Raw genomic sequence first — 24,861 nt, 5'->3', positions numbered from 1 at the left:
TTCTTTTTCACTCAACGTCATTCTGCCCATTATGCGAGAAACAAAATCATTAAATTCTCTCATTCGAAGCCACTTAAAGGTCACAGTGCGAAATAATAGCGACGACCTTCGATACTCGTCGAAAAATAACCTGAGAAAGAAGCGGGATGAGAAAAAATAAAATATGAATCCTAATACAGTAATTTCTCCCTAATTGGCGCTCAGATTGCGCACAAAAATGGACAGTTTGGGAACAGGAGATACGATTATTCGAGCCTTGCGTCTCGTTTTTTTATAGTTATTGACGAAGCAATAACTAAAATTAAACATTAAACATAACTATAATAAACAAGAACTTTAAAGTCGCATCTCTGCTTCCCAAATTGTCCATTTTTGTGCGCAATCTGAGCGCGAATTACGGAGAAATTACTGTAATTCTTAGCTTCGAACTAAACGAAGCTGTCCTTGCCCCATTTCTTATATCAACAAAAATAACATACGATGTCAAAGCGATATCGATTGCAATAAAAATGTATTTCTATTTGCAGGTAGGTTCCCGGAAGAGTGTGCTCGGCCAGGTTCATCCAGCTAAACTGCGAAGTGAAAGTAAGAAAAAAATCAGTCGTAAAGTCATATTAGGTGCATAATCGGCTTATTAGAAAGTCACGTATGACTATACCACGCGTTTCCATCCGTGACTATACCACGCGCTTCAACCCGCCCGACGCAATCAATTTCTTTTTTCGGCAATGTCCACAGTGTTTCGTATGTATTGAAACTCACTCTACCGTAAATAATGGTATTGTTTGTTTGCCCGACGTTCGGGAATTGGCTTTCAAAAATTGGAAATTCCATCCGCGGTCGGGTTAGGCGAAATATAGGGCACAACAACGGAGCCGGTTTCCGCCGCGGTTGTTCGCGATCGCCTAAAACTCGGCAGAGCAGTGCAGAATTTCATAGCCCGGCCGAGGATATTTATGCAAATGCAGATTTTTATGGAGCAATCTCGGCGAAACCGCGATCGAATTGAATTTTGCTCGTCCGTGTTGCGCCGGGGTCCACGCGAAATTAAACATTTCAATCGGCTTCGCGGAATCTTTTGTTCCGGTGAACTCCAAACAGGGCAAGCGTGCCAATTACTGTGCCCGCTAACGGGTTTAGGCCACTTTGACGCGTTCGAAAATTAATCATACTCTGAAGAAAGTAAACATTTGATTGACGTGATTTTTGTGGCTCACTTTACATTGATTTAGCCTACTGAAAATCAGCGTTAAATTTGTTTGAAATGTTATTTGTTTCGGTTTTTAACGACTTTTTCTTTAGATGACCCGACGGTGTTCAGGATTCTCGACGAAAGAAATAGAGCAACAATTTAAAAAGTGCTTTAAGCTATAGTATATTCTCTAGGCTTGACGATCGAACATTTTCATTGTTGTGAAAATTGTCAGAATGACGGCTATTCGTGTTTGACCCATCGAATTTGTAGAGAAAAATTGCCCTTAGTGTTTTTTTAATGGCTATTATACCGTTCGATAGCTGTCAAAGAAAAACTCATTTGTGAAAAATTCCAACCCTGTAACTTATCCATGAGGGTAGTTTGTCCGGAGTAAATTAGATTGCGCGCTTCTCCACTCATTTCCACCCTTCGGTGGCTTTTTAAAATTTTGAAAAACAGTGTGGCTTATTTTGGACACCAAGCCGCATATTACAGAATTTTTTCAGATTTTTCGATTGCAAGCTGTGGTTACCACAAATGGAAAACCAAAAAAAAAAGAAAAATTCGGAAAATTGAAGATTTCTCGAAAACAAAAATAGCGGCTTTTTTATATTAATTTCCTGATACAGACAAGTTACAGGGTTAACATTTTGCACACGTGAGTTTTCCTTGATCAACTATCGATATCGACGGTATAATAGTCATTAAAAAACCTTTAAGGGTAATTTTGACCACCTTAATCGGCTAGGCCTTTTGTACGTTTTTCGTTTATATTTCCTGAAATAATTGAAAATTAAGAAAAGAATCGATCGTCAATTACAGTAAAGGTAACTTCCAAAAATAATTTGTTCTCATTGATGGGACCTTTCGCACTTTATTTTTAAGACTTGCGACTGTTATTTAAGACGAAGAAAAGAAATTCGATTTTTAAAAGATTTCAAAGTACCTAACCCCTTAATTAGCAAATAATAATATTTCAGAAAGATCGAGCTTTAAGGTTTTGGAAAAAATAATTACAGTAATTAGTGACACAGTAATCGACGCATTTATCCTAACAGACGATGCCGCGAGAGCAGTAAATGATCGCGGTTCGTCGGCAAGGTTCGAAACACGATTCGCTTTATCCGAATTCTCGCGAAGTCACATTCAATAATAAATATCGTAATTGCATAACGGAAATGTCGGCGACACGAAGCGCACGCTAGCGAGCGAGGGATAAAATCGAAATTCAGTGAAATATCGACGAAACGTTGTTGCATCGCAACTAAGACGATGAATTGGAATTTATATCGGATCGGAAAAAAAATTCAAGTGAAATACGACCGGTATATTTTGTTGTTAAGTCCGCTCGGAGGGGCATTAATTTCGGATCTGATAATCATTAACGTAGTTGACGAATCTCTGTTCGCGTCGCAGTCCCAGTGAATTAATCCGCAACGATTTACATTCGCAACGGTTCCCAACAACGGCGAATAATTCAATCGCTTAATCCCTCGATCCGTGTTACCGGAATGAAAGTCGGATAAAACGCGCGAAATAAATTTACGCCGATCACTCAGGCGATTTCTCTTTCCGGCGGCGTTGCTGCGTCTACGAAAATTATATTAAATTAGTTTCTTTATTCTCGAGGTTCGTAAGAACCTAATATTTAATTTAATATAAGGATTCGCGGGTGGGAACGCTAAGGTAACGGAGCCGGTTACTGTGGGGTGACCAATTACTGTGCCTTTATTTTGGGACTTAATTCACTTTAATTATATATTTAATTATCATTATAAAGTCGGGACTTAATTCACTTTAATTATATATTTAATTATCATTATAAAGTCGAGACTTAATTCACTTTAATTATATATTTAATTATCATTATAAAGTCGGGACTTAATTCACTTTAATTATATATTTAATTATCATTATAAAGTTTAAGTTGTTCCCGAAAAACAAACCAAAGGCACAACTATTGGCCACCCCACAGTAACTGGCTCCACTAGTTAGAATTGCTCAGTTTTCTCGAGCAAATCTCTCGGACCGAGGCCGAAGGTATTAGCAAAATGAAAAGAGTATTTTCGAGTACATTTTCGAGGACGTTAAAGAAAAACATGTCCAAGTCGCTCAGTCCAGTTTCAAAAAAGTTATTGCGACTTAAAAGATCTTCGAATACTTTTTGCCAGGAATAATACATAGCTTGGAACAATTTCAAAATCAAATGAGAAACGATCTAATGCACATTTGTAAATTCAAAAGACAATAATGCATTTTTTGTAGATACTAAATATAGGGTGTTTATTTGAAAATGCACATTGATATTTAATATTTTTGCTGATATAGAAAAATTTGTCAGGACAATTTCATTTAGTTCAATGCTAAAGATATTACGATTCCCAAGATCATTTGCTTTTATTATTGAAAGCCATCGCTATTTTTTGCACATTGAACCATATTTTTTATAAGGCTGGATTTACTTTATTTGAACAACGATTATTGAAGTTCTGAAGAATAATCATTTATATCATTGGAATTGTAAAGAGTGAACATTTATAGAAAATTTATTTGACAAGTGTGCTTCATTGAACATACATATCAATATATTTATACAAATAATATATAAATAATATAAAATATAAAATATAATAAGATAAAATACAATAATATAAAATATAATAATATAAAATATAATAACATAAAGTATAATAACATAAAGTATAAAATATAATATAAATAATTATATAAATGTATAAATAATAAGAACCATGTAAATAATATATTATAATAAAAAAGTGCTGGAGAAATGAAAATGCGAATAAGCGTTTTTATCTAGATATTAGCATAGAAATATGTGGGTGCACGACGATCCACCGATGGCCGTCCACATACATTTTTGGCCGACGCGTCTGTTAATCCAGCCGATCGAAAATACGGTGACCAATTAGCATCCGAAAGCAGCCGGAAGTTAGTCCGAGCCGAATATTCGGGCGGTCTTCGGCGTGGTAGTTGCTCGAAGTCTAATTTGCGGCGGAGCCTCGAAGCCCGAAATTTATGGGAAAAAATATTTTCCGCGAGCCCTCGGCGTCTGGAAAACCCTGGGGCAAAAATAAAAAAAAAAAAAAAGGCCGGGAGATAAAAACCATGCACGATGAATTATTCCGCGCGGAAAGTCCGCGCGGGGCGATTTTTCACGAAAAAAGTTTCGGGGGACTCGCGTCCGCGTTTCGGTATTGTGTTCGAAACGTGCGCCGATGTAATGAAACCTTTTTATTACGGCGGGGAAAAAAGGCACGCGCGCTGAAAAATTTCGATTAATGGATGGCAGTCGACCGCACGATGAATTTTACCGGACAATTCTCGCGACGGGAAATTACGGATTTTCACGAGCGGCCGCTGTTTCGGCGAAATGAAGATCCCGCTGTCAATATGTACAGCGAGCCGTATGCGTCTAAGGGTTGAAATTGTCTTCGTTATTTACGATCTCGCGTGAAATATGTCCGACACATAATTACGCTAGAAAAGAACGCGATTTGTAGGATTTTTCTCGAAGGAATTTCCAAGCTATAATTATTCACTTTATTTGCTCAGATACGAAGCTTAATATTCATCCTGTTATAATTTCCTACTATAATTTCTTAATTTTATTAAAATTCGCAAAACGTGAGAATGGTGAGCACATAATTCATGTCGTACAACTTATCTTAACTCGCAACTAATTTAATTCAGTAAAATACATTAATTTTTATGAGATTTTTCAGGTTGTCAGCGTCGCAGTTAAAGCGTTAAATGAATATCCTATTAAAAAATGAAAGTTCTGACAATTAGGGTCGTATACATCTACGTGCTAGGCTCGGGTCGTGCTAGCAGCGTGACTAGCAGCATGATTTTTATGAAAAATATAAATATACTTTTCATATTAATATTAACTTAAATATTTTAGAAAACCAATAAAACATCATCCTACACAAAATTCTTATTTTTGTAGTTTACCCTCCGTGTTATTCCACAGTAATCAGAAATTCTCAAAAACTTCGCACATACGAAACAAAATTATATATTCATTTCATGAGTTTCGTATTTCCGAAAAATCGTATATTAATCAAATCATCGCGCATCGTTTACTTATAACGATTCGATTTAAAAAATGTCAGAGCCCAGTATTCCAATTCTTCTGAGAGAAAAAGTGTTACTGAAACATTTCAGAAGATTTTCCCAGTCGGAAAAATTGCTGCGGGTTGTCCAATGCGCGTATTTTCGCGTAAATGCGATCGTTTGCAGGAAAAGAGCATCGATGCAATTTCGAAAAAATTCGCGAAGAGCCGTTTAAGGCAACGCGATTCCGTGCCGTGGTTTTTCCTGCGCTCGCTCTCCATCGAAATGGTATCTTTTTCCGCGTGTATGTTCGCTTCGAGGACTCGCCGAAAATTCGGTTCGCTTTCAAAGATACTGGTTCTGATAGCGAAACGATTGACAGGCAAACAACACGGCCCGGCATCGATATTTCAAGGCGGTTCGACAGTGCGAGCAACAGACGGACTTTGAAGTGTAGCGATCCTGGGGGATGAAATTCAGATCCCTCCGTTTTCTGCCCTCCATTCAGCGGCATGATCTATTGCTGGCAAAGCCGCGGTGTACACTATTGTCCATAAGTATTTGGACACTCGATGGTTCTCTATCAAATATGAAATATGGGCTTAATCCGTGTAAATCTTCCGAATAAATAAATGAAACTCGCTTATTGTCTCTAGCTGATACAACTGCGATCGACGAGATTTCTTATCGAACTTTTATATTTCCCTCGAACTTACTGCCGCGAATGTTATTTGCCGTTCGCCTTTGTCTCCGCTCACATAATCAAATTATATGTCGTGTATATAATAGTCGATATTATAATATATAATAATAATAATAATAATAATAATAATAATATATTATATATAATATAATAATTTCTCTCGAAGGAATTTCTAAACTATAATTATTCACTTTATTTGCTCAGATACGAAGATTAATATTCATCCTATTATAATTTCCTATTATAATTTCTTAATTTTGTTAAAATTCGCAAAACGTGAGAATAGTGAAAATATAATTCATGTCGTACAACTTATTTTAACTCGCAACTAATTTAATTCAGTAGAATACATTAATTTTTATGAGATTTTTCAGGTTGTCAGCGTCGCGGTCAAAGCGTTAAATGAATATCCTATTAAAAAATGAAAGTTCTGACAATTAGGGACGATACACATCTACGTGTGCTATCTATATAATAATAGTAATAATATTATATTATATATATAATATAATAATTATATATAATAATAATAATAATAATAATATATATATAATATCGATAGTATAATATAATAGTCGAACCTCTTTAACTCGAAAATCCCTATAAAGCGACAATTTTGTTCGTTCTCTCCAGTTGCGTTGCAAAAGCCACTATAAATCGAAATAAAACTTCCTTTAACTCGATTTATTTTCCGCAAATTCAAATGCATTCTTTTATCTCTGTAACTCGAAATTGCAGGTCGTTACAATCGATAATTTAACAGATAAACGTTGTGGATTGATTAATTATATTCGTAAATTCTCCAACGAATTTTTTGGTTCAAAATCGTTGAGCTTTGTCACACAATGTTACACATTAATAAAATTGTCTGGAGAATGATGTAAGGTTATTAACGGTTGTGGTAATTACTTCGATAATTCGGACGTAGTAATTATTTCTTAATAAAACGTTGATTAACTATTTTTTTTATTAAAACGTTGATTAACTATTTCTTATTAAAATGTAGATTGACTATTTCTTAATAAAACATTAATCAAATATTTTTTCAATATTAAATATTTATTAATAGAAGAATAGTGAAACTCAAACTTTGTGGATTTATTAAGGACGGCTCTGAGATTGTCCAGAACCCCGTGTGATCTTCGTTTACTATAACGATAGTCATAATAATATGGCAAAGAATTATAAATAACAAAATTTTAATACAACATTTAATGTCATATTAATACAATAACGACGAACGAAATTGACGAACGAAAAATTATGCTTATTAAGAATGATCCTATACTCTGAAACGTCTCAGAACGGTCGAATTAAATCGCAAGACCGACTTTTAGTTTGCAAAAGAACGAGGAACGTATAAAATCGAGTAAAAAGCTTATAAAAAGATAGGATGATTAAGGCGTCCATCCAAGATCTTGATTTTTCAAGACCGACGGAATCGCCAAAAAGTTGTATCAGCTCGCTGGAAGTTTATCGCACGGTTATCGTTGAAACTGTAAAAGAGAAAGAAGGCTTTTAAGAACGAGATCAACAATATTCACGCAGTTAAAGCCTGACTCGTAAGACAACGAGGATGCCGACGCGACGGTACGAACGCGGCCGCGATTCCGCGCGTTTTAACAGCGCCGTTATTAAATATACACGCGAACGCGACAATGCAAGTTTGCGCGAATGCAAATGCCCCGGTTATAAAAAGAATCATTTCGACTGCGACTACGTCATTTTTACTTCGCATTCCGCTGTTACATCCTCTCTGTCCCGAGACATTCGAAACGTGTACTCTTTTTTTTAATCGCGGCAGAAGCTCGGGAAAGTTACGAAAATCGCTCTCCAAGCTACGCAGAGAAGTTTCTCTGCAGCACGGTTGCATCGTGGCGACGATGAAAAGCTGTTTACCGTGTTCGAACGAGTTCTCGAATACTTATGAAAGCCGGCGTGCCGCCGGATCGGTGGGAAATAAATGATCGATCAGAGAGTTCTTGGCGCTCGGCACGCTATTATACGGACATAATTCCCGCGTATCAATCAAAATAACGCGATCCACGATTTGCATGCTTTTGTCGGCGAATTATACGCGGAACGTGTAAGCCCAGTCTCGAGTTTACGAGCTCCAGAATTAACGACGTAATCGAGAGTTTCCGGAAGCGTTCTATGTTCGATCATTTCTTCGAAATGCTACGGATATTTAAAAAAAATGACGGTTCGCTTCGAATAAATCAATAGCATACACTGGATACGGGAAAATATCTAATCCCGATTGATTTACAGATAGCACGGTACAACGGCTCCGTTCGGGCGATCAGTTGGTCGAATTTTTGCAAACGAAAAACGAAAGAAACAACACGAGCAGCTTGCTTGTTTCGGAAACCGAACTTTATTGCCGTATATAAAAGTAATTTTGGAAATCGCCTCGATGCAATTTCGCAAGGGACATGAGATTCTCCGCGATTAATTAACTAATCTTACGCGATTCAGGCTTTCAAGCTCTTTCCCAAAAATCAGTATATGCATTTATTATTTTATTTTTATCATTTATTTACTTTATTTATTTTTTATCATTATTTAAATCACTATATTTATTATTTTATTTTTATATTCTTTATTTATTTCATTTATCTATTTTTTAAAAATCTATTTTATTTATTTCTGTTTCGTTCATTTTATTTATTCATTCTCTTAATCCTTGCCTTTCGGTTTTACATATCTACTAAAAGAAAAAAACAACAATAACTGGAACAACTAGAAACTACTATGCCTTCCTTAATTAATACAAGTATTAACCCTTTGCACTCGAGTGGTGGCTCTGAGGCACCATTAAAATTGTTACATCACGTTCCAAGATAATCTTTATATTATAAAAGTTTAGATGTAAAAAAATTGTTAAAAGTCTAATTGTTGTATCAGTCACAAGACTAAATTTCATTTGCATAAAATGCACTTTGTCGTATAAAACGGAAATACCATAAGTCAGAACAATTCATTCAGATTTACAGCTAAAATGGCTTCGAGCGCAAAGGGTTAATTGAAAGTTGAATAGCGTAAAGCGAAATTATTCTATTATTCCTATAATTAATTATAAATCCGATAATGACGAACAATACTATTGCAATAATATCAAAAATAATAATATAAAAATAATATAAAAAATCGTCGTGCAAGTGTGAAGCAGGGCAACATTCCCACGTCTCCGACGCCTAATCTAATCGCACCGGATACTTACATGTATAAAAACGCGTGGACCTCCGAATAAAGATTCATTGACGAGTTCGATTCCAACCAAGCCACATCTCGTTCGTCTCATTAAACCTTTATTATTCGCTCCGTGTTCTAAGCGTTACTTTTGGTATTTTCTACGGAAATACTTAATTACTTTCGTTCAGACAAGATCTTTCGTGAATTTCAAGTAATAATTCTAAGTTCCGCGATTATTTGAACTTGACCTTCTTCATACGAATCGGTGAATTCACCTGTACGATAGAAGAGTATAAAGAAAGTATATGTCATTTTTTCGAGATCTGATACGGTCCCGTGACACAAGCATCGTCCAAAGGGCGGTCCCTAAAAGACAGCGATCCGAGTCGTTGCCGTTAGATCCACGGAATTAGGTGTTCCCGGAGGAGAAACGCCAGTCCGAGCCAGTCGAACCGATCTCTCGGTTGCTTTTACGACGGGGCTCGCAGTGATTTTCGATACGTGCCGGCGTATTGTCTCCGAGATTCGCGCCGATGCGGCACGCGCAGGAAGCCAGTTGTCAAACTCCGACAATAATGGTGGTTCGGACGGCGATAGATCCCGCCGGCTAGGGGTTAACTGTCGACAGAACGGCAATAGAGTTTCGAGCCCCGGGCCCGGTGGATGGCCGGAGCCGGTTCGCTGGCCATCGAACGACAGCGTTTGACGGAGAGATCCGTCATAGGAGGCGCCCGGGCGATACACCGGCCGCGGATTTTATGCACTGCCGCCCGCGCATCCATCCCCCGATTCGCTCATTTCCTGGCGCGCCGCGCCGCTGGTGTAATCGTTGATGATGCACGCCGCCCCGATGATCGATGCCGGCCCCGGCACCTCGAGTGGCAAACTGTGTAGCCCGACTTTCGAATCGCCGCGATCCAGATCCAGTTTTTGCTGGACTTATTTCCATCCGATCCCCGGCAAACCCGGTCCACGGAAGCGGCGCCGAAGTTGATGGACGGCTGATAATGATCGCAAGGTGGCATGACTTCATATTTTGGTGACATCATTTGTCCCGCCGTGTCATTAGTCACGCGGCGCTTCTGACTTCGCTATTATGCAGGGAGGAGCAGGATTGATAAAACTGCCTTTTTGGGGGGGAAAAACGACGGTTTCGTTTGTACAGGGTGGCCCGTGTCTTTTTTCCGTGCACACTACGGCGGTGTGTTTTATGAAAGTGGAAATAGGACTGAAATGTTGCATAAGGAAAAGTTCGCAAGTGCTTTATTTGTTAATTTTTACTTGTTTTTATGTATTACGAAGTTTTAGTGTACAGTTTTATTACTTTATTCGCTGGATTTTGTTTGTCGTTAGTTTGTAGTTCGTTTTATTGTATTTTATATAGTTTATATTGTTTATATAGCTTATATAATTTGTATAATTTGTATAGTTTATATAGTTTATACAGTTTATAGAGTTTATAGAGTTTCTGACTGATTTTCGCACCACTGCAATAAAAAATAACAAATTTCAGTGGATTCGCACGGCTGCAATTCTTCTTAGCAAGCTCTCAACTAGATTTATGCGAACTTCTTGAGGGATTGCGCATCATTGTGGATCGCACATTGTTCATAAATAATTGCATTGCAGTAAACTCTCTTGTATTCTAATTAATCAAATGATATTATTTTTATCAAGTAATAAAGTCTTCATTATTTATCAAATAACAGTCTTTATTATTAATCAAATAATAAGGTCTTTACTATTCATCAAATATAATAAAGTTTTTACTATTTATCAAATAATAAAGTCTTCACTATTTATCAAATAATAAACTCTTTACTATTGATCAAATAACAAAGTCTTCTTATTTATTAAATAACAAAGTCTTATTACTTATCAAATAATAAAGACTTTCCTTTCACACATTCTTTTGCGAAAATAAAAACGAAAATATTTATCTCGCTAACTATAATTCTCTTGTGACTACAATAAAAATATAAAGTCCATTAATCTTCGCTTACATACACTTGACATTTAACTAGTCTCTTCATATTTTTTCTAAAGTCTGCTCGTCCGTATTTTCACGTAAGCGAGACTCAATTAATGATGGCCACCGTATTGTTTTTCAGCTCGTTATCGCTGGATCAACGACGCAGACTTCGTTCCTTAAAAGTTCCCATAGAGAGAGAGAAAAAAGGAAAGAAAGATCCAAGGACGTTAAATTACGCTTTAGTGTGGTTTTCAGCGGCACGGTGATGTCTCAGCTTCGTAGAATTAAGTGCCCGTTAAAGTTTTCTTTCAACGGAGTAATTGTTTCGCTCCATGCTCGTGATAAAGCCTACCACCCAGGGGGTACTTACACGCCATTGTATGGTGGAAGTAGTGCCGTGGTGAAGCGGGCTTCGCATTCAAATTAAAACAACCGGTAACGATTTCATAAAGTAACATCTTTGTTTTCGGGCATGATTAAATAAGAGAATTAAAAAAAAAATTAACGCGTTTATACTTCGATAAATATCAAGTTCATCGTGCCGGATAACCAATCAAAGGCAGTCCACTGTTCTATGTTATCAATACAAATGAATTTCATGACACAGTTAAAAATTAATGTCACTCATATGAGGCTGTCTTTATATTTATCGAAGACGTATTAAATTTTTTTATTCCTTCATTTTGCTTATCTTCTTGATGAAAAAATCTGATACGTCTTAATTGTTGCACGAATCACAAGATTCAATATTATTATTTATTATTTACATTTAATATATATTAAATATTAATAATATATATTTATATTTATTATATTACAAATAAAATAAATATTGTGATTGATATATTGAAAATTATTGAAAAATATTGAATATTGTGGTTTGTGCAACAATTAAGACGTTTAAAATTTTTTTATATTTATACATTTATATATATATATATATATAATATAATTAATTATATATATATTAATATTATTATTATTATATAATAATAAATATAAATAAATAATTATATCTATAATTATAAATATAAACGTATAAATATAAAAAAATTTAATATATATATACACAATAATAAATAAATAAGAAATATATATATATATACAAAATAAAAATACTGTATAAGTCAGAAAAACTATTTTGAATTCAGAGATGAAATGGCTTCGAGTGCAACGGATTAATTGACACTAAATACGCGGATTTCGTTCTATTGTTCCGGTGGTTTTCTTTATCCGGCAGCGTATTTTCTTTGGGCTCAGCTTCTCCTCGCGCCTGTTCGCGATCAATCGCGGCTGCCCCGCCCCGGTCGCCGTATCCAAGTCGACTGCATCAACATTCGCCGGCGCGGCCCGGCCCGGCAATTTGCAATTGGAATTGTTTTCCGTGAATTCGCGAAAACACCGAGTCGCGCTGGCTGCCGGAGAGCCTCTTCAAGTTGCGCTCGAACGAAGAACAGCTCGGCCCGCTTCGTCTCCGTTCCGCGTCGCAGAGTTGCGCTCGCGAAAAGTTACCCGCGATCGTCGTTTTCGATTCTTCTGGCCGACGGAGATCCGGAAGGGGGAAACTTCGCGTCCAGGACCGGAGAAGTTACGGCCGCTTTTCCGCGCGGCTGTCGTGAAAACGGGGAAGCGCGATTCAGTTTAACGTCCTGCTGATTGCATCTGGCCAGTGATTAGTAGACAGCGGATTTTTATGCAAAATAAAAATTATCTGCGTTAATTTCGAGGGACGCTGAAATTAGGGTGGATGTCCTAACTTTCTGAGCCTGTCCCAATTTCTGTGCCCGTCCCAATTTCTGAGCCTCCGGATTAAAAGCTTAAAGAAATAGAAATGTTTTATATGTATATAAATTGACGATTATGTCTTTTTTATTATGTTGACCTATTAATACGCAAGACTTAGGGAGAAGTATTGTATTATTTATGTGTTAAAATATAGTAAATATTTTTCAATCGATGCTCCAGTAATTCTGACGAGTTTAAGTAGTATGTTTCGTCAAAAATCGGAAGAAATGCTTGCTGAAGAATTTCGTTTAAATGTATTATTAATGTGTTATTTAATGCCATTTCTAGGTTCTTTGTGTGTATCTGGAGAAATATTGAGATATTAAAACATCTACATTTATATTGATTTTTTAAACTATATTTATATTTATTTCATTCTATTTTATTATTATTTTTTTTTAATATACAGTAGTACAAAATTTAGTGAAAATAATATATCATTATTTTCGAAAACCAAATTATCATTCGGAATATTAATATTCTCGTTTAATATTCCCCATTTTCACTCTAAATTTGTATAACGTATTTAGCAAAATTTAGTAATAGAAAACTGGTACAATCGGAGCACCCTTCGACGCCCAACTCTCTTTTCCCACTTCGTCGCTTTATACTTTTCTTAACGTTCCGTTCGTCTCGCTCCCACCACGGCATTTCTTTCGGCTCTTTCACCTGCTTTCTTTCCTCCTTCGTTTTATTATGCTTCTTGCTCGCGGAACTTTTTCGTCTTTTTACCGTTCCTTCGCTCTGTATCTCTTTACCGGCGTCTTTTTATCTCTTTCCTGGAAGCGATCTTTGCTGTTTGACCCATTTCTTCCCCGCGATTTCGCTCTATTTACACTGGTCTATCGCCGCCGTGTGATCGGTCCCTTAGCTTTTATTTTACAGTTATTGAATTTGTAAACGTGTGCTTCCGTGGTACGTGATTGAACGAGCCTGCTTATATAAGCGCAGATTGCAACGGAAATCTACTGCAAAGTGAACCTTCGTTTCTTTGATTTTTTATTTGATATTATACGAGTACAGTGGAACCGCGATTACTCGAACGCATATCTCTGTTCAACCCTTGCAGCGCCGAACGACGGGATATCGCTTGAGGAAACGTTGTTGTCTCAATAGTTTTAATAAGCCGCAGTTTTAATTCTTCATTTAACGTGGCTTATTAAATTTTCTTATTAGAGCAGGTTTCATAAAATTTGTATACTTTCTTTCCATAACTTCACCAAACTACGTCAAACGGGTTTGAAATTTTTTGCTCAGGTACTGTACAAGTGGTTTAGCCGGCTTACCTTGACGTAATCATGACCTAACCTTGCTCTACACTTTAGATAAGATTTTTAAGAAAATGATTCGAAATATCCTGGGATTCTTATTGCGACATATTCGTCAAATGCTACATTTTGATACTATGACAACTTTTTTGTGAAAAGTTGCGGTCTTCAGGGTTATTTTATTATATTATTATATTATTATGTTATTATATTATTATATTATTATATTATTATGTTATTATATTATTATATTGTTATATTGTTATATTATTATACTATTATATTGTTATATTGTTATATTATTATACTATTATATTGTATTATTATATTATTACTATATTTACAAAATATGTAGTCATTCAATAAAAAATAGACAAGAATTTTTTTTCATCATCTTAAATTCTTTGACAAATTATTTTGGCATTTTGGTCGAGAATTGATTAGCTTAGAAGTTATGATTTTTGTCTCGGACGCTCGAATAAACGCCGCCCAGTGCGCCGCGCCGGTTCTTTCAGCGCCGGAAGCTGCTAATTACCCGGAACGACTCCTCGGAAAATTCAATTATCACGAAGAACCGGAAGATAATTGACGCGCACTCTTTCGCGAGTCGGGAAAGGCGACATTCAGCCACCGGTTCTCTCTCTCTCTCTCTCTCTCTCTCTCTCTCTCTCTCTCTCTCTCTCCCTCTCCCTCACCCTCTCTGCCAAGGCCATGGCCATCCGCGCCCCGGAACTCGCAATTTCACGAGCCATTAGGCCGTTTCGCGATCCTGTACACGGATATCTCGCGACCGATAGATACGCAACGAACCGCGCCGCACGAACGGCGGTTGTTCAACGATGGTCACGCTTTCCTCGCGATACGAATCTATCGCGGTTAGGCGCTTTCAGGCCGCTTTGCCGCAGCCTTTCAACGGCTTTCTGCCTACGGGAACCGGTGCTGCTTGAAATAGGAGGCACGACCTTGTCGGGAATAGCGCTCGTCGTGCTACTTGGAATAGAGGATGCTTGAAAATAGCCGGCGCCTCGGGAACAAGGGCATTGGCATCATGCTTGAGCAGAGTTCGACACATTTTATTCGAATAACGAGTCACATTTTACTCGAAGAATCTGTTCGAAATGTTATTCGAATACAATTTTATTCGAAGGATTTATTCGAAATGTTATTCGAAGAATTTATTCGAAATATTATTCGAATACAATTTTATTCGAGGAATCTGTTCGAAACGTTATTCGAAATATCATTCGAATACAATTTTATTCGAGAAATCTGTTCGAAACGTTATTCGAAATATCATTCGAATACAATTTTATTCGACGAATCTGTTCGAAACGTTATTCGAAATATCATTCGAATACAATTTTATTCGACGAATCTGTTCGAAACGTTATTCGAAATATCATTCGAATACAATATTATTCGAAATATCATTCGAATACAATTTTATTCGAAGAATTTATTCAAATTGTTATTCGAAATATCATTCGAATACAATTTTATCCGAAGAATCTGTTCGAAACGTTATTCGAAATATCATTCGAATACAATATTATTCGAAATATCATTCGAATACAATATTATTCGAAATATCATTCGAATACAATTTTATCCGAAGAATTTATTCAAATTGTTATTCGAAATATCATTCGAATACAATTTTATCCGAAGAATCTGTTCGAAACGTTATCATCAGATAAAATTCTATTCGAAGCATTTACTCGAAACGTTAATCACATGAAATTGTATTCGAAGAATTTATTCGTAATATTACTCGAGTAGAACTTCATTCGAACAATGTATTCGAAAGATTGTTTTCCATACTCTCCTAATATTCATGCCGTACTTTCTGAAGAAATAGAAATGAGTTTTTTTTCACAAATTTGTACCGAGCTTTTTTTTATATTATATTATATTTTATATTATATTATATTATATTTTGATGGTACTAAACAGTATTTTATTTATTGAGATTCTATTGTGGGTTGCTCGCAACCCCATAGTATCACTTATGCCAAAAAATAAAAGGGGTTAGTCTCCAGGGTTAACTTACATAGTTAATCCTAAAGACAAACCCCTCCTATTTATAGATATGTATCCATATGGAATTATGGAACTATTTGAAACTATGGAATTATAAAATTTATGGAACTATGTATATTTCAATTTTCAACACCTTTAACGACACTATTTCTTCTTTGGAAGTTGTTGGTATTACAAACGTAGTTACAGATCTGCTTTTATTTTCGTGGAATGTTACCGTGTCATCCGGTCTTCGCACCATATAATCATCGTAGCATCTCAACGGAAACCTAGAGGAACGTCAGGTATGTGGTTGTAAGTTAGAAATGAGTATCTGCTTATGGACAAGAAAGTTTAACGAGTTCAAAGCTGTTACGAGTGAATAAGGAATCAAGAGACAGTGGAATCTTTTCTGTTGTCCTATTCTAAATCATCGAATAACTTCGTCAGATGGCAAATAGAAACGAAATAAAAATGAAATGAAGTTTTCCTTTAAATAAACCAAACGCCTCGGCTGCCGCGTTTATATCTTGCAATTAACCTTCTGTTAATCCACGCATTTTCCTTCACGTTACAAATTTACATTTGTCGCGAGCACATTCGTAAATACGGCCCTAATTAACAAAAATCTGCTTTAACAATTAAAATAATCAACTAAAATAATTTATAATAATTTATTTATTGGCTCGATATAAATAAGAGTTTTTACGAACATCGTAGGAAATTTAAGTTGGGCAAAAAGTGATCTTAATTAACGATCAACGATTACTATAACTCGTTAGTTATTATAACTAATTTACAATAATTTATAATAACTCACGGGTTTATTAGAATTATTACAAATCAGTTACTAACGAGTTATAATGGTTAATCATTGATCAGATTACTTTCTGCCCAATTCCGAGTGTAAATCGACACTGGAACTATCAAACATAATGACTTCCTTTCTCATTTTTTATATATTATATAAAACGTTCTTGCCGGAACAATTCTTACACGAACTTCCTCATTCAAGCACACATTACAATAACAAATCGTAGGAAGTTTGAATAAATCCGATATTAGCATTGTTAGAAAACAATGTACATTAGTTACGCCTTAACACGTTCCGTGCCGAGCTTTTTTTACTCGAATCTTCACACTTTGATATTTTACTAAAACTTGATGTATTACGTGCAATTATTAATTCTCGTAACAACATAACAAAAACTTATCAACGCCCATTCTTGCGGTGGAAATTGATTCTTCGGTTCTAAATTTCTTGTAAACAATTTGTTCAGTTCACTAAGTAAACATGCAAGCGTGTACCATCGATGGTACACGTGGCACGGAACGTGTTAAGGCTCGGTTGTTCTAGCGTTAAGGAACGCTTTCCGACGATTTGCCTGCTAATAAACCGCGGGAGGTATAAACATTAGAGCCAACGGTTACAGAATTATTCTCGGGACAAGGTTGTTGACACGGTTCTCCGCTTGCTTTCCGTCTCCTCTGCACCCTGCGCGCGCGCGTGTTTTTTCGCAAATCTTCTTCTACGCCCGTCGTTCCCCGTCCGAAGCGAGAACAACCGCGAGAATGGAGCGGGTTACGTGGCGAGAATAATGCAAAGAGATTTGTTAGAGCGACAAACGCGGCCGCGGGACGGGAGTAATAGCGTTGAGCGACTTTTAACAAGACGGGCACAGCGCGTCGCCGCCGGTCCCCGCTAACTAGCGGCAACCTCTCCCGGTAATTATAAGTGCAAATTACGAAGACTGTAACCCGAAGCGCCGTCCAAACTCTCGGGAATTCCTCGACGCTGTCCGGCCGGTTTTAACTCGTCGTCGCACTGATTCTCACGATCGAGAGGATTCCAGCGGATCCCCGATATCCGAACTCTGTGCTCTGCCGCGAAATTCTTTCGCGTCCTGTTCGAGTTCGTTTCGCACGTACGGTGTCCCGCAAAAGTGTTTGGACATCGTTCGAGATGCTGTTGGCTTCTTAAGATTGCTCCAAATCGTTTATTATTGGAAAAGAATATGAATTATTATTAGAAAGATATATTCGATATTATTGAAAACAAATATTAATCGTATAAGAAGTAAAAATAAATATTTCTTTTAAATAGAAAAGAAATATTGGTTGTTACGGAAAAGAAATATTAAATGTTATTATAAAAGAAATATTGATTATTACGAAAAAGAAATATTAAATGTTATTATGAAAGAAATATTGATTATTACGAAAAAGAAATATTAAATGTTATTGTAAAAGAAATATTGATTATTACGAAAAAGAAATATTAAATATTATTATGAAAGAAATATTGATTATTACGAAAAAGAAATATTAATCGTTATCGAGAAGAAATATTAATCGTTATTGAAAAGAAATATTAATTTAATAAAGCTTCATAAGTCAATCATTAAAAGAACCCTATTATTATTTTGAGATATCAGAGAGAAGTAGTTTACTCAACAATGTTCACAAAATTTTATTTAAAGCTTGCAATTGGTTGGAATAAATAATTTTTATGTTATATTTATCGTATTCCTAGCAGCTTTGCAAAATCTCTTTTTCATTTGCTTCTTATGCATGAATGAATTCGTATAAGTCGGCAGATTTGTTCGAAAAATTATTAACATGTATAACACGTGTTGTTACATGTGCGATATTTCTTTTCGCAAAAGTTTCACCGCCACGACACGAGCGAGTATATTGCGGCCTTTGCGGCGGTCCGGGGTTGAAAGAACGAAGTGGCAAGAGAAAAGGGACTTCGTTAAAAAATTTTGCCGGATTATTCAGCCAAGGGAGGTATTTCCTATTTCGGTTTGTATCCTTCCAACAGAAACCGGGTAGAAAAGACCAGCGATTTAGATAGTAACGGCCAAGCAGCAGATGTTACACTCCACGCGATGGAAATTGTAGACTTTCTACTGAACTAGAGCAGCGGTACACCGCCGTCCATTTCCGTTGTAAAGAAAATGTTAAGAGACTCGAGAATTCTCCTCTGCCGGGCTGAAATTACTCTGGGCACGTTTAAACCCTTTGCGGCACAAAGTGTTTCCGGGTCCTTCCATTCGAGATCCTGCGACATCATGATTTCACTCGACCGCGTTTCGATATGTCACTACAGCGATGAATATTCGCGACAGAGTTTGTGCTAATTCAATTGCGTTGCTATTCAATTACACAATTGAATTACGATACATTGTTGCATCGTTGTATTGTAATTGAATTACATTGTATTTCGATTAGATTGTAATTTGATCGCATTGTAATTCAACTAAATTTGAATTCACCTACATTATAATTCAAGTAAATTGTAATTCAACTACGTTGTAATTCAAGTAAATTGTAATATTCAACTACGTTGTAATTCAGGTAAATTGTAATTCAACTACATCCTAATTCAACTAAATTGTAATTCAACTACATTGTAATTTAACTAAATTTTAATTCAACTAAATTTTAATTCAACTACATTCTAATTCAACTACGTTGTAATTCAATAAAAATTGTAATTCAACTACGTTGTAATTCAATAAAAATTGTAATTCAACTACGTTGTAATTCAATAAAAATTGTAATTCAACTACATTATAATTCAACTACATTGTAATTCAACTAAATTGTAATTTAATTAAATCTTAAATCAACTAAACTTTAATTCAGCTACATTCTAATTCAACTAAATTGTAATTCAATTAAATTGTAATTCAACTACATTGTAATTTAATTAAATCTTAAATCAACTAAACTTTAATTCCGCTACATTCTAATTCAACTAAATTGTAATTCAACTAATTTCTAATTCAAATACATAATTCAAACCTTTCAGTTAATTCAGTTACTACTTACTTTAATCACGAGTGTAATTCAAATATAATGTAATTATAATTCCTCGAGTAATTCAACGATAATTCAGCGCAACCCTGACTCATAACGATGTTCTCAGTGAACGAAACGAAAATCGTCGAAACGCCCGGCGATGGAAAAGTAGCAAACTGTCGAAAAGTTTGAAGCACGAAAATTTCGAGTATTCCCGAGTAGTTATCGTAAACTCGGGGGAGCGCACTTTCGAAATGTCGGTAAATATAAGCTAGCATAATCAGCGAGAAGCAATTAAAGTGCGTATAATTGATATAAAACTGCATGTCAAAAGATTAAATCGTTGGATGCGGTCAGTCGCGCGTTCTAAACTTTTTGGCTCACCGTTGGCGAATACAGCAAAATACTTTCGTGGAGAAACTATTAAATCAATTCAATTATTTAATTTATTTAGTATTTAATATAATATTATTTAATATTTAATATTATTTAAATTATTTAATTTATTTGTAAGCACGATTCATTAAAAGCTGCCCCGTCGGAGTTTGTAAAATAGACTTCCATAATTTTTGTTTGGCAACGTATCAATTATTCAGTACGTTTTACGAACTTCTAATTTACAATTATGCATTTATTTTAGCGAATCTACCTCTAGGAATTTTGATTGTTAAGTAACAAATATTCCTTACAATCTAATTATTTCTTTTGCAATTATGCGATTGCCGAATCAATATTAATTACGACGCTCTCGTGTTAGCCGAAATTTCATTAGGATCTGAAAGAATCAAAGTGGTTATATATATAACAGAAGTGCAATAATAATAATAATAAAAATAATAATAATAATAATAATAATAATTGTATTTCCATCCACAGTATAATCACATTTTGTACAAAATGCATTTTTTAAATTTTCGTTATAGACTCCGAGATAAAAAAGTTGAAGAAACGTCAGGTTTTAATTCCTTCACCATGCCAGCCGATTGCAACTTTTTAAAACAATTTTTTAGCCATTGTCTAGTGAGTTAAACCCTCTAAAATCTGACCGAAAATTTAGATCGCTTGGCACAATTACGAAAAAGTTGTTCCGTTTTAACAGCTACACGAATACTTTGTACACGTACTGTATATTTCCAAAAATATTATCATTGTTGCTAGTCTTATCCTCGATCTGTTCTGTTTCGACGTATCGTTGCATTAAGTAAATTACCGCGACTTTGGGGACACTTTCGCGTTCGAACGACGACTTCGTCACTGCAACGAAAACCGAACGCGCTGCAATTAAAAATCACGTTCGCATTTCTAAGTACATATATGCGTCGCAGAAACTGGAAGCATTCCAGCAAGAAATATCCCGAAGGATCTCCGAGTTAGCGCAGGTGGCTAACCGAGCTCTTTCAATTCGCCGGTTTTTATCGCCGCGGTAGCGTGAATATTAAAAATCTTCGGCGATTTCCGCGTGCATTTTAGGGCGTCTATTCGGCCCGAAGGGCCGCCGCGAGCTGAACAGCCCTCGTAAATTCGAAACGGATGCAAATCCGTCTGATCTGCCCGAATTTGACGAGCCATGGGCAACGGTATCAGCCGTTTACGGCGCCCTTTGTGTGTGGCAGTACGCCCTGAGAAAAGCGCGGGTGGCCAGGTATCGCCGCTTTGTGCTCCGGTTTTATCGCGGCGACGTCGACGACGACGCGCGGGTGACGCTTTCAATTCTTGCCGGCCTGTAAAAACACGCGGCCGTATATTTCTCTTTTGTAGAACAAGCCTCCGCGGGAGCTGTCGCGCTCCTGGAAATATTCGGTGTCCCTTCTGCCGTCCTATCCGGCCGCGAGAATGGATGGCGCTCGGAATATTTTCACGGAGAGACGAAGGTAGCCAGAACTTTGAACGCGGTAAGAAGTCGGGACAGATGAATGGCCGCGAATTAGAATGCGGGAATATTTCAAACGGCGGAGTAGCTGTGAATGGCCTACGTTTTAACGGATCGCGCATATTGTCGGCGGAGTCGAATTTCGCTGGACTGTCTCGAGCACTCGTCGGGCACTTCGGTAAAGGACCTTTATTCAACGCTAGGGTCCATTTGGACCCCGAATATTTATTTCTGTTCGTAGACTGCGCACCTTTATGCCGGATAAAAGTTTTATAATTCGATTTTAAGGTACCGATATTAAATTAAATAAAAATGTGTTTCCTCTTTTAATGATTTTAATAATGTGTAATGAAGACGAGTTTCTAAATTTTTCTAATTTTTTTAATGTGTCTATATTTTGCTATTTTATTTAGTTATTTCTGGCATAGTTGCACGAATAATTCTTAGTGTTGGTAGTCTGCACATCTTTTTGCCGGATAAAAGTTTTATAACTCAATTTTAAGACTCCGAAATTAAATAAAAATGTATTTATTCTTCTAATAATTCTAATAATGTGTAATGAGGACGAGTTTCTAAATTTTTCTAATTTTTTTTATGTGTCTATATTTTGCTATTTTATTTAGTTATTTCTGGCATAGTTGCACGAAATTCGATGTACTTAAGGAAAGAACCTTTACTTTCAATGCTAGGGTCCGTTTGGACCCCGCGAATAATTCTTAGTGTTGGTAGTCTGCACATCTTTTTGCCGGATAAAAGTTTTATAACTCAATTTTAAGACTCCGAAATTAGATAAAAATGTATTTATTCTTCTAATAATTTTAATAATGTGTAATGAAGACGAGTTTCTAAATTTTTCTAATTTTTTTAATGTGTCTATATTTTGCTATTTTATTTAGTTATTTCTGGCATAGTTGCACGAATAATTCTTAGTGTTGGCAGTCTGCACATCTTTTTGCCGGATAAAAGTTTTATAACTCAATTTTAAGACTCCGAAATTAAATAAAAATGTATTTATTCTTCTAATAATTTTAATAATGTGTAATGAAGACGAGTTTCTAAGTTTTTCTAATTTTTTTAATGTGTCTATATTTTGCTATTTTATTTAGTTATTTCTGGCATAGTTGCACGAAATTCGATGTACTTAAGGAAAGAACCTTTACTTTCAATGCTAGGGTCCGTTTGGACCCCGCGAATAATTCTTAGTGTTGGTAGTCTGCACATCTTTTTGCCGGATAAAAGTTTTATAACTCAATTTTAAGACTCCGAAATTAAATAAAAATGTACTTATTCTTCTAATAATTTATATAATGTGTAATGAAGACGAGTTTCTAAACTTTTCTAATTGTTTTAACGTGTCTATACTTTGGTATTTTATTTTGTTATTTCTGGCATAGTTGCATGAAATTCGCTGTAGTTAGAGAAAGAACTTTTTCTTTTAACACTAGGGTCCGCGTTTGGACCCCTCGAATAATTATTAGTGTTCGTAGACTGCGCATCTTTTTGCAAGATAAAACATTTCTTAGTGAATCGCAAAGAACAGAAGTCAAATAAAAATGTATTTCTTCTGTTAATAATTTTAATAATGTAAAACTATAGGTAGAAATTTAAAAACAATTTTTTAATGTGTGTATAGTTTGCTGTTTTATCTAGTTATTTTTGTCATAAATGCATAAAATCCGCTGATCGATTATTTAACTATATCCGGTTCCTGATAATGAATAAAAAATTCTAGCCTAAAAGGAGTACTTTAAAAAATATGATGAACAAAATTGATAATTTCATTTAATTCTATTAGGTTATTAAGTATGAAATACGCACATAGTCTATAATTTTATTATAAATTCTATGCATTTCATACTTAATGGCCTAATATATAATTTATAATCGAGAAAGAAAATAGGTATTAATCGCATGCCAATCTTCATTTTAACGTTTATTTAAACTATCAATATTTATTGATAGCAGAATTTTATTTCGATTTATAAGAAGCGCATGGCATCCGTGTGTGGTCGATTATATGCTCGAAATCTTTGCAACTAGTCTGATACGTTGTTATAGTGCAAGAGATTCACGCTTCATCATTTTCGAAAACGAAATTATTAAACAATCTCGCCGAGGACAACGTGTTCGTACACGATTAAAATAGTTACCGCCATTAAATAATTTATGAGGTATTTTATGAAGAATTTCATTAAGCATTTTGTCACCGTAAATTATGGACCTTCGGAAATGATAAAAGCTGACACCTAGCATATGGAACTATCTGTCCGGATTTAAAAACGAATTTAGGCGCTCCCCTTCCCCGCTCTCTCTCTCTCTCTCTCTCTCTCTTTCTCTTTCTCTGTATTTACACGTCCAAAGCATCTGCTGAAACGCAACATTTCTCTGCGAATTCTTCTCTCATGAATATGAATAACATCCGCTAAAAATAATACGTGTCGCATGTTTTCACGAGCTTTTTTCTACGCGTAATTCTCATTAATATCAACTACAGCTGTATTTTCACTTTTTATTACAGCAGAGCGACGCAAATGTACTGCGAAATTCTACGCGTTCGACGCGCGTACAAATGTTTCAAAAACTGGCGCAATACAGAATTCAGAGAAGTCCGATACGATCTAATTTAATGTCGTATCCCACCGAAAGCAACGACGGCGCGGGGTCGAGTTTTTTAATTTATTCGCGAACCCGTGAACTTGCGAAAGCTTTCGCGGTCTAGACGCGGTCGCGACGCGATCATGTTCAAACGACTGTTATAACTGCGATATCCGATCGACACACTTTCGCCGGACCGTGGCTTCCGTCTTTCTATTTACGGAACTGTGCACATGAAACAAATAAATGAGGATCATGGCGAGTCCCATTGTTTTAAACTCAACTTGGATAAAAAAGAGGCACGACGAGGTCATGTTGAATCGTTCAATATTTGTTCAACTTTACTGTTTTTGTTTTTAACACTGTAGTACACTC

The 24,861-nt window shown here is 35.9% G+C and overlaps 1 protein-coding gene across 1 annotated transcript in view; it reads left to right on the top strand.

Moving 5' to 3' along the window:
* The window catches only part of LOC117227620 (uncharacterized), a 159,209-nt gene extending 147,386 nt beyond the window's left edge, over positions 1-11,823 (top strand). The window contains exons 4-5 of the mRNA XM_076520520.1: positions 532-585; positions 11,282-11,823. Of these exons, the coding sequence (XP_076376635.1) occupies positions 532-585; positions 11,282-11,569 (342 nt within the window). The 3' untranslated portion in view covers positions 11,570-11,823. The remainder of the gene's footprint in view (positions 1-531; positions 586-11,281) is intronic.
* Positions 11,824-24,861: the final 13,038 nt, after the last annotated feature.

Source organism: Megalopta genalis, chromosome 1 (assembly GCF_051020955.1).
Source record: "Megalopta genalis isolate 19385.01 chromosome 1, iyMegGena1_principal, whole genome shotgun sequence".
Classification (NCBI taxonomy): domain Eukaryota; kingdom Metazoa; phylum Arthropoda; class Insecta; order Hymenoptera; family Halictidae; genus Megalopta; species Megalopta genalis.
This window is presented reverse-complemented; position numbering and strand designations above follow the sequence as displayed.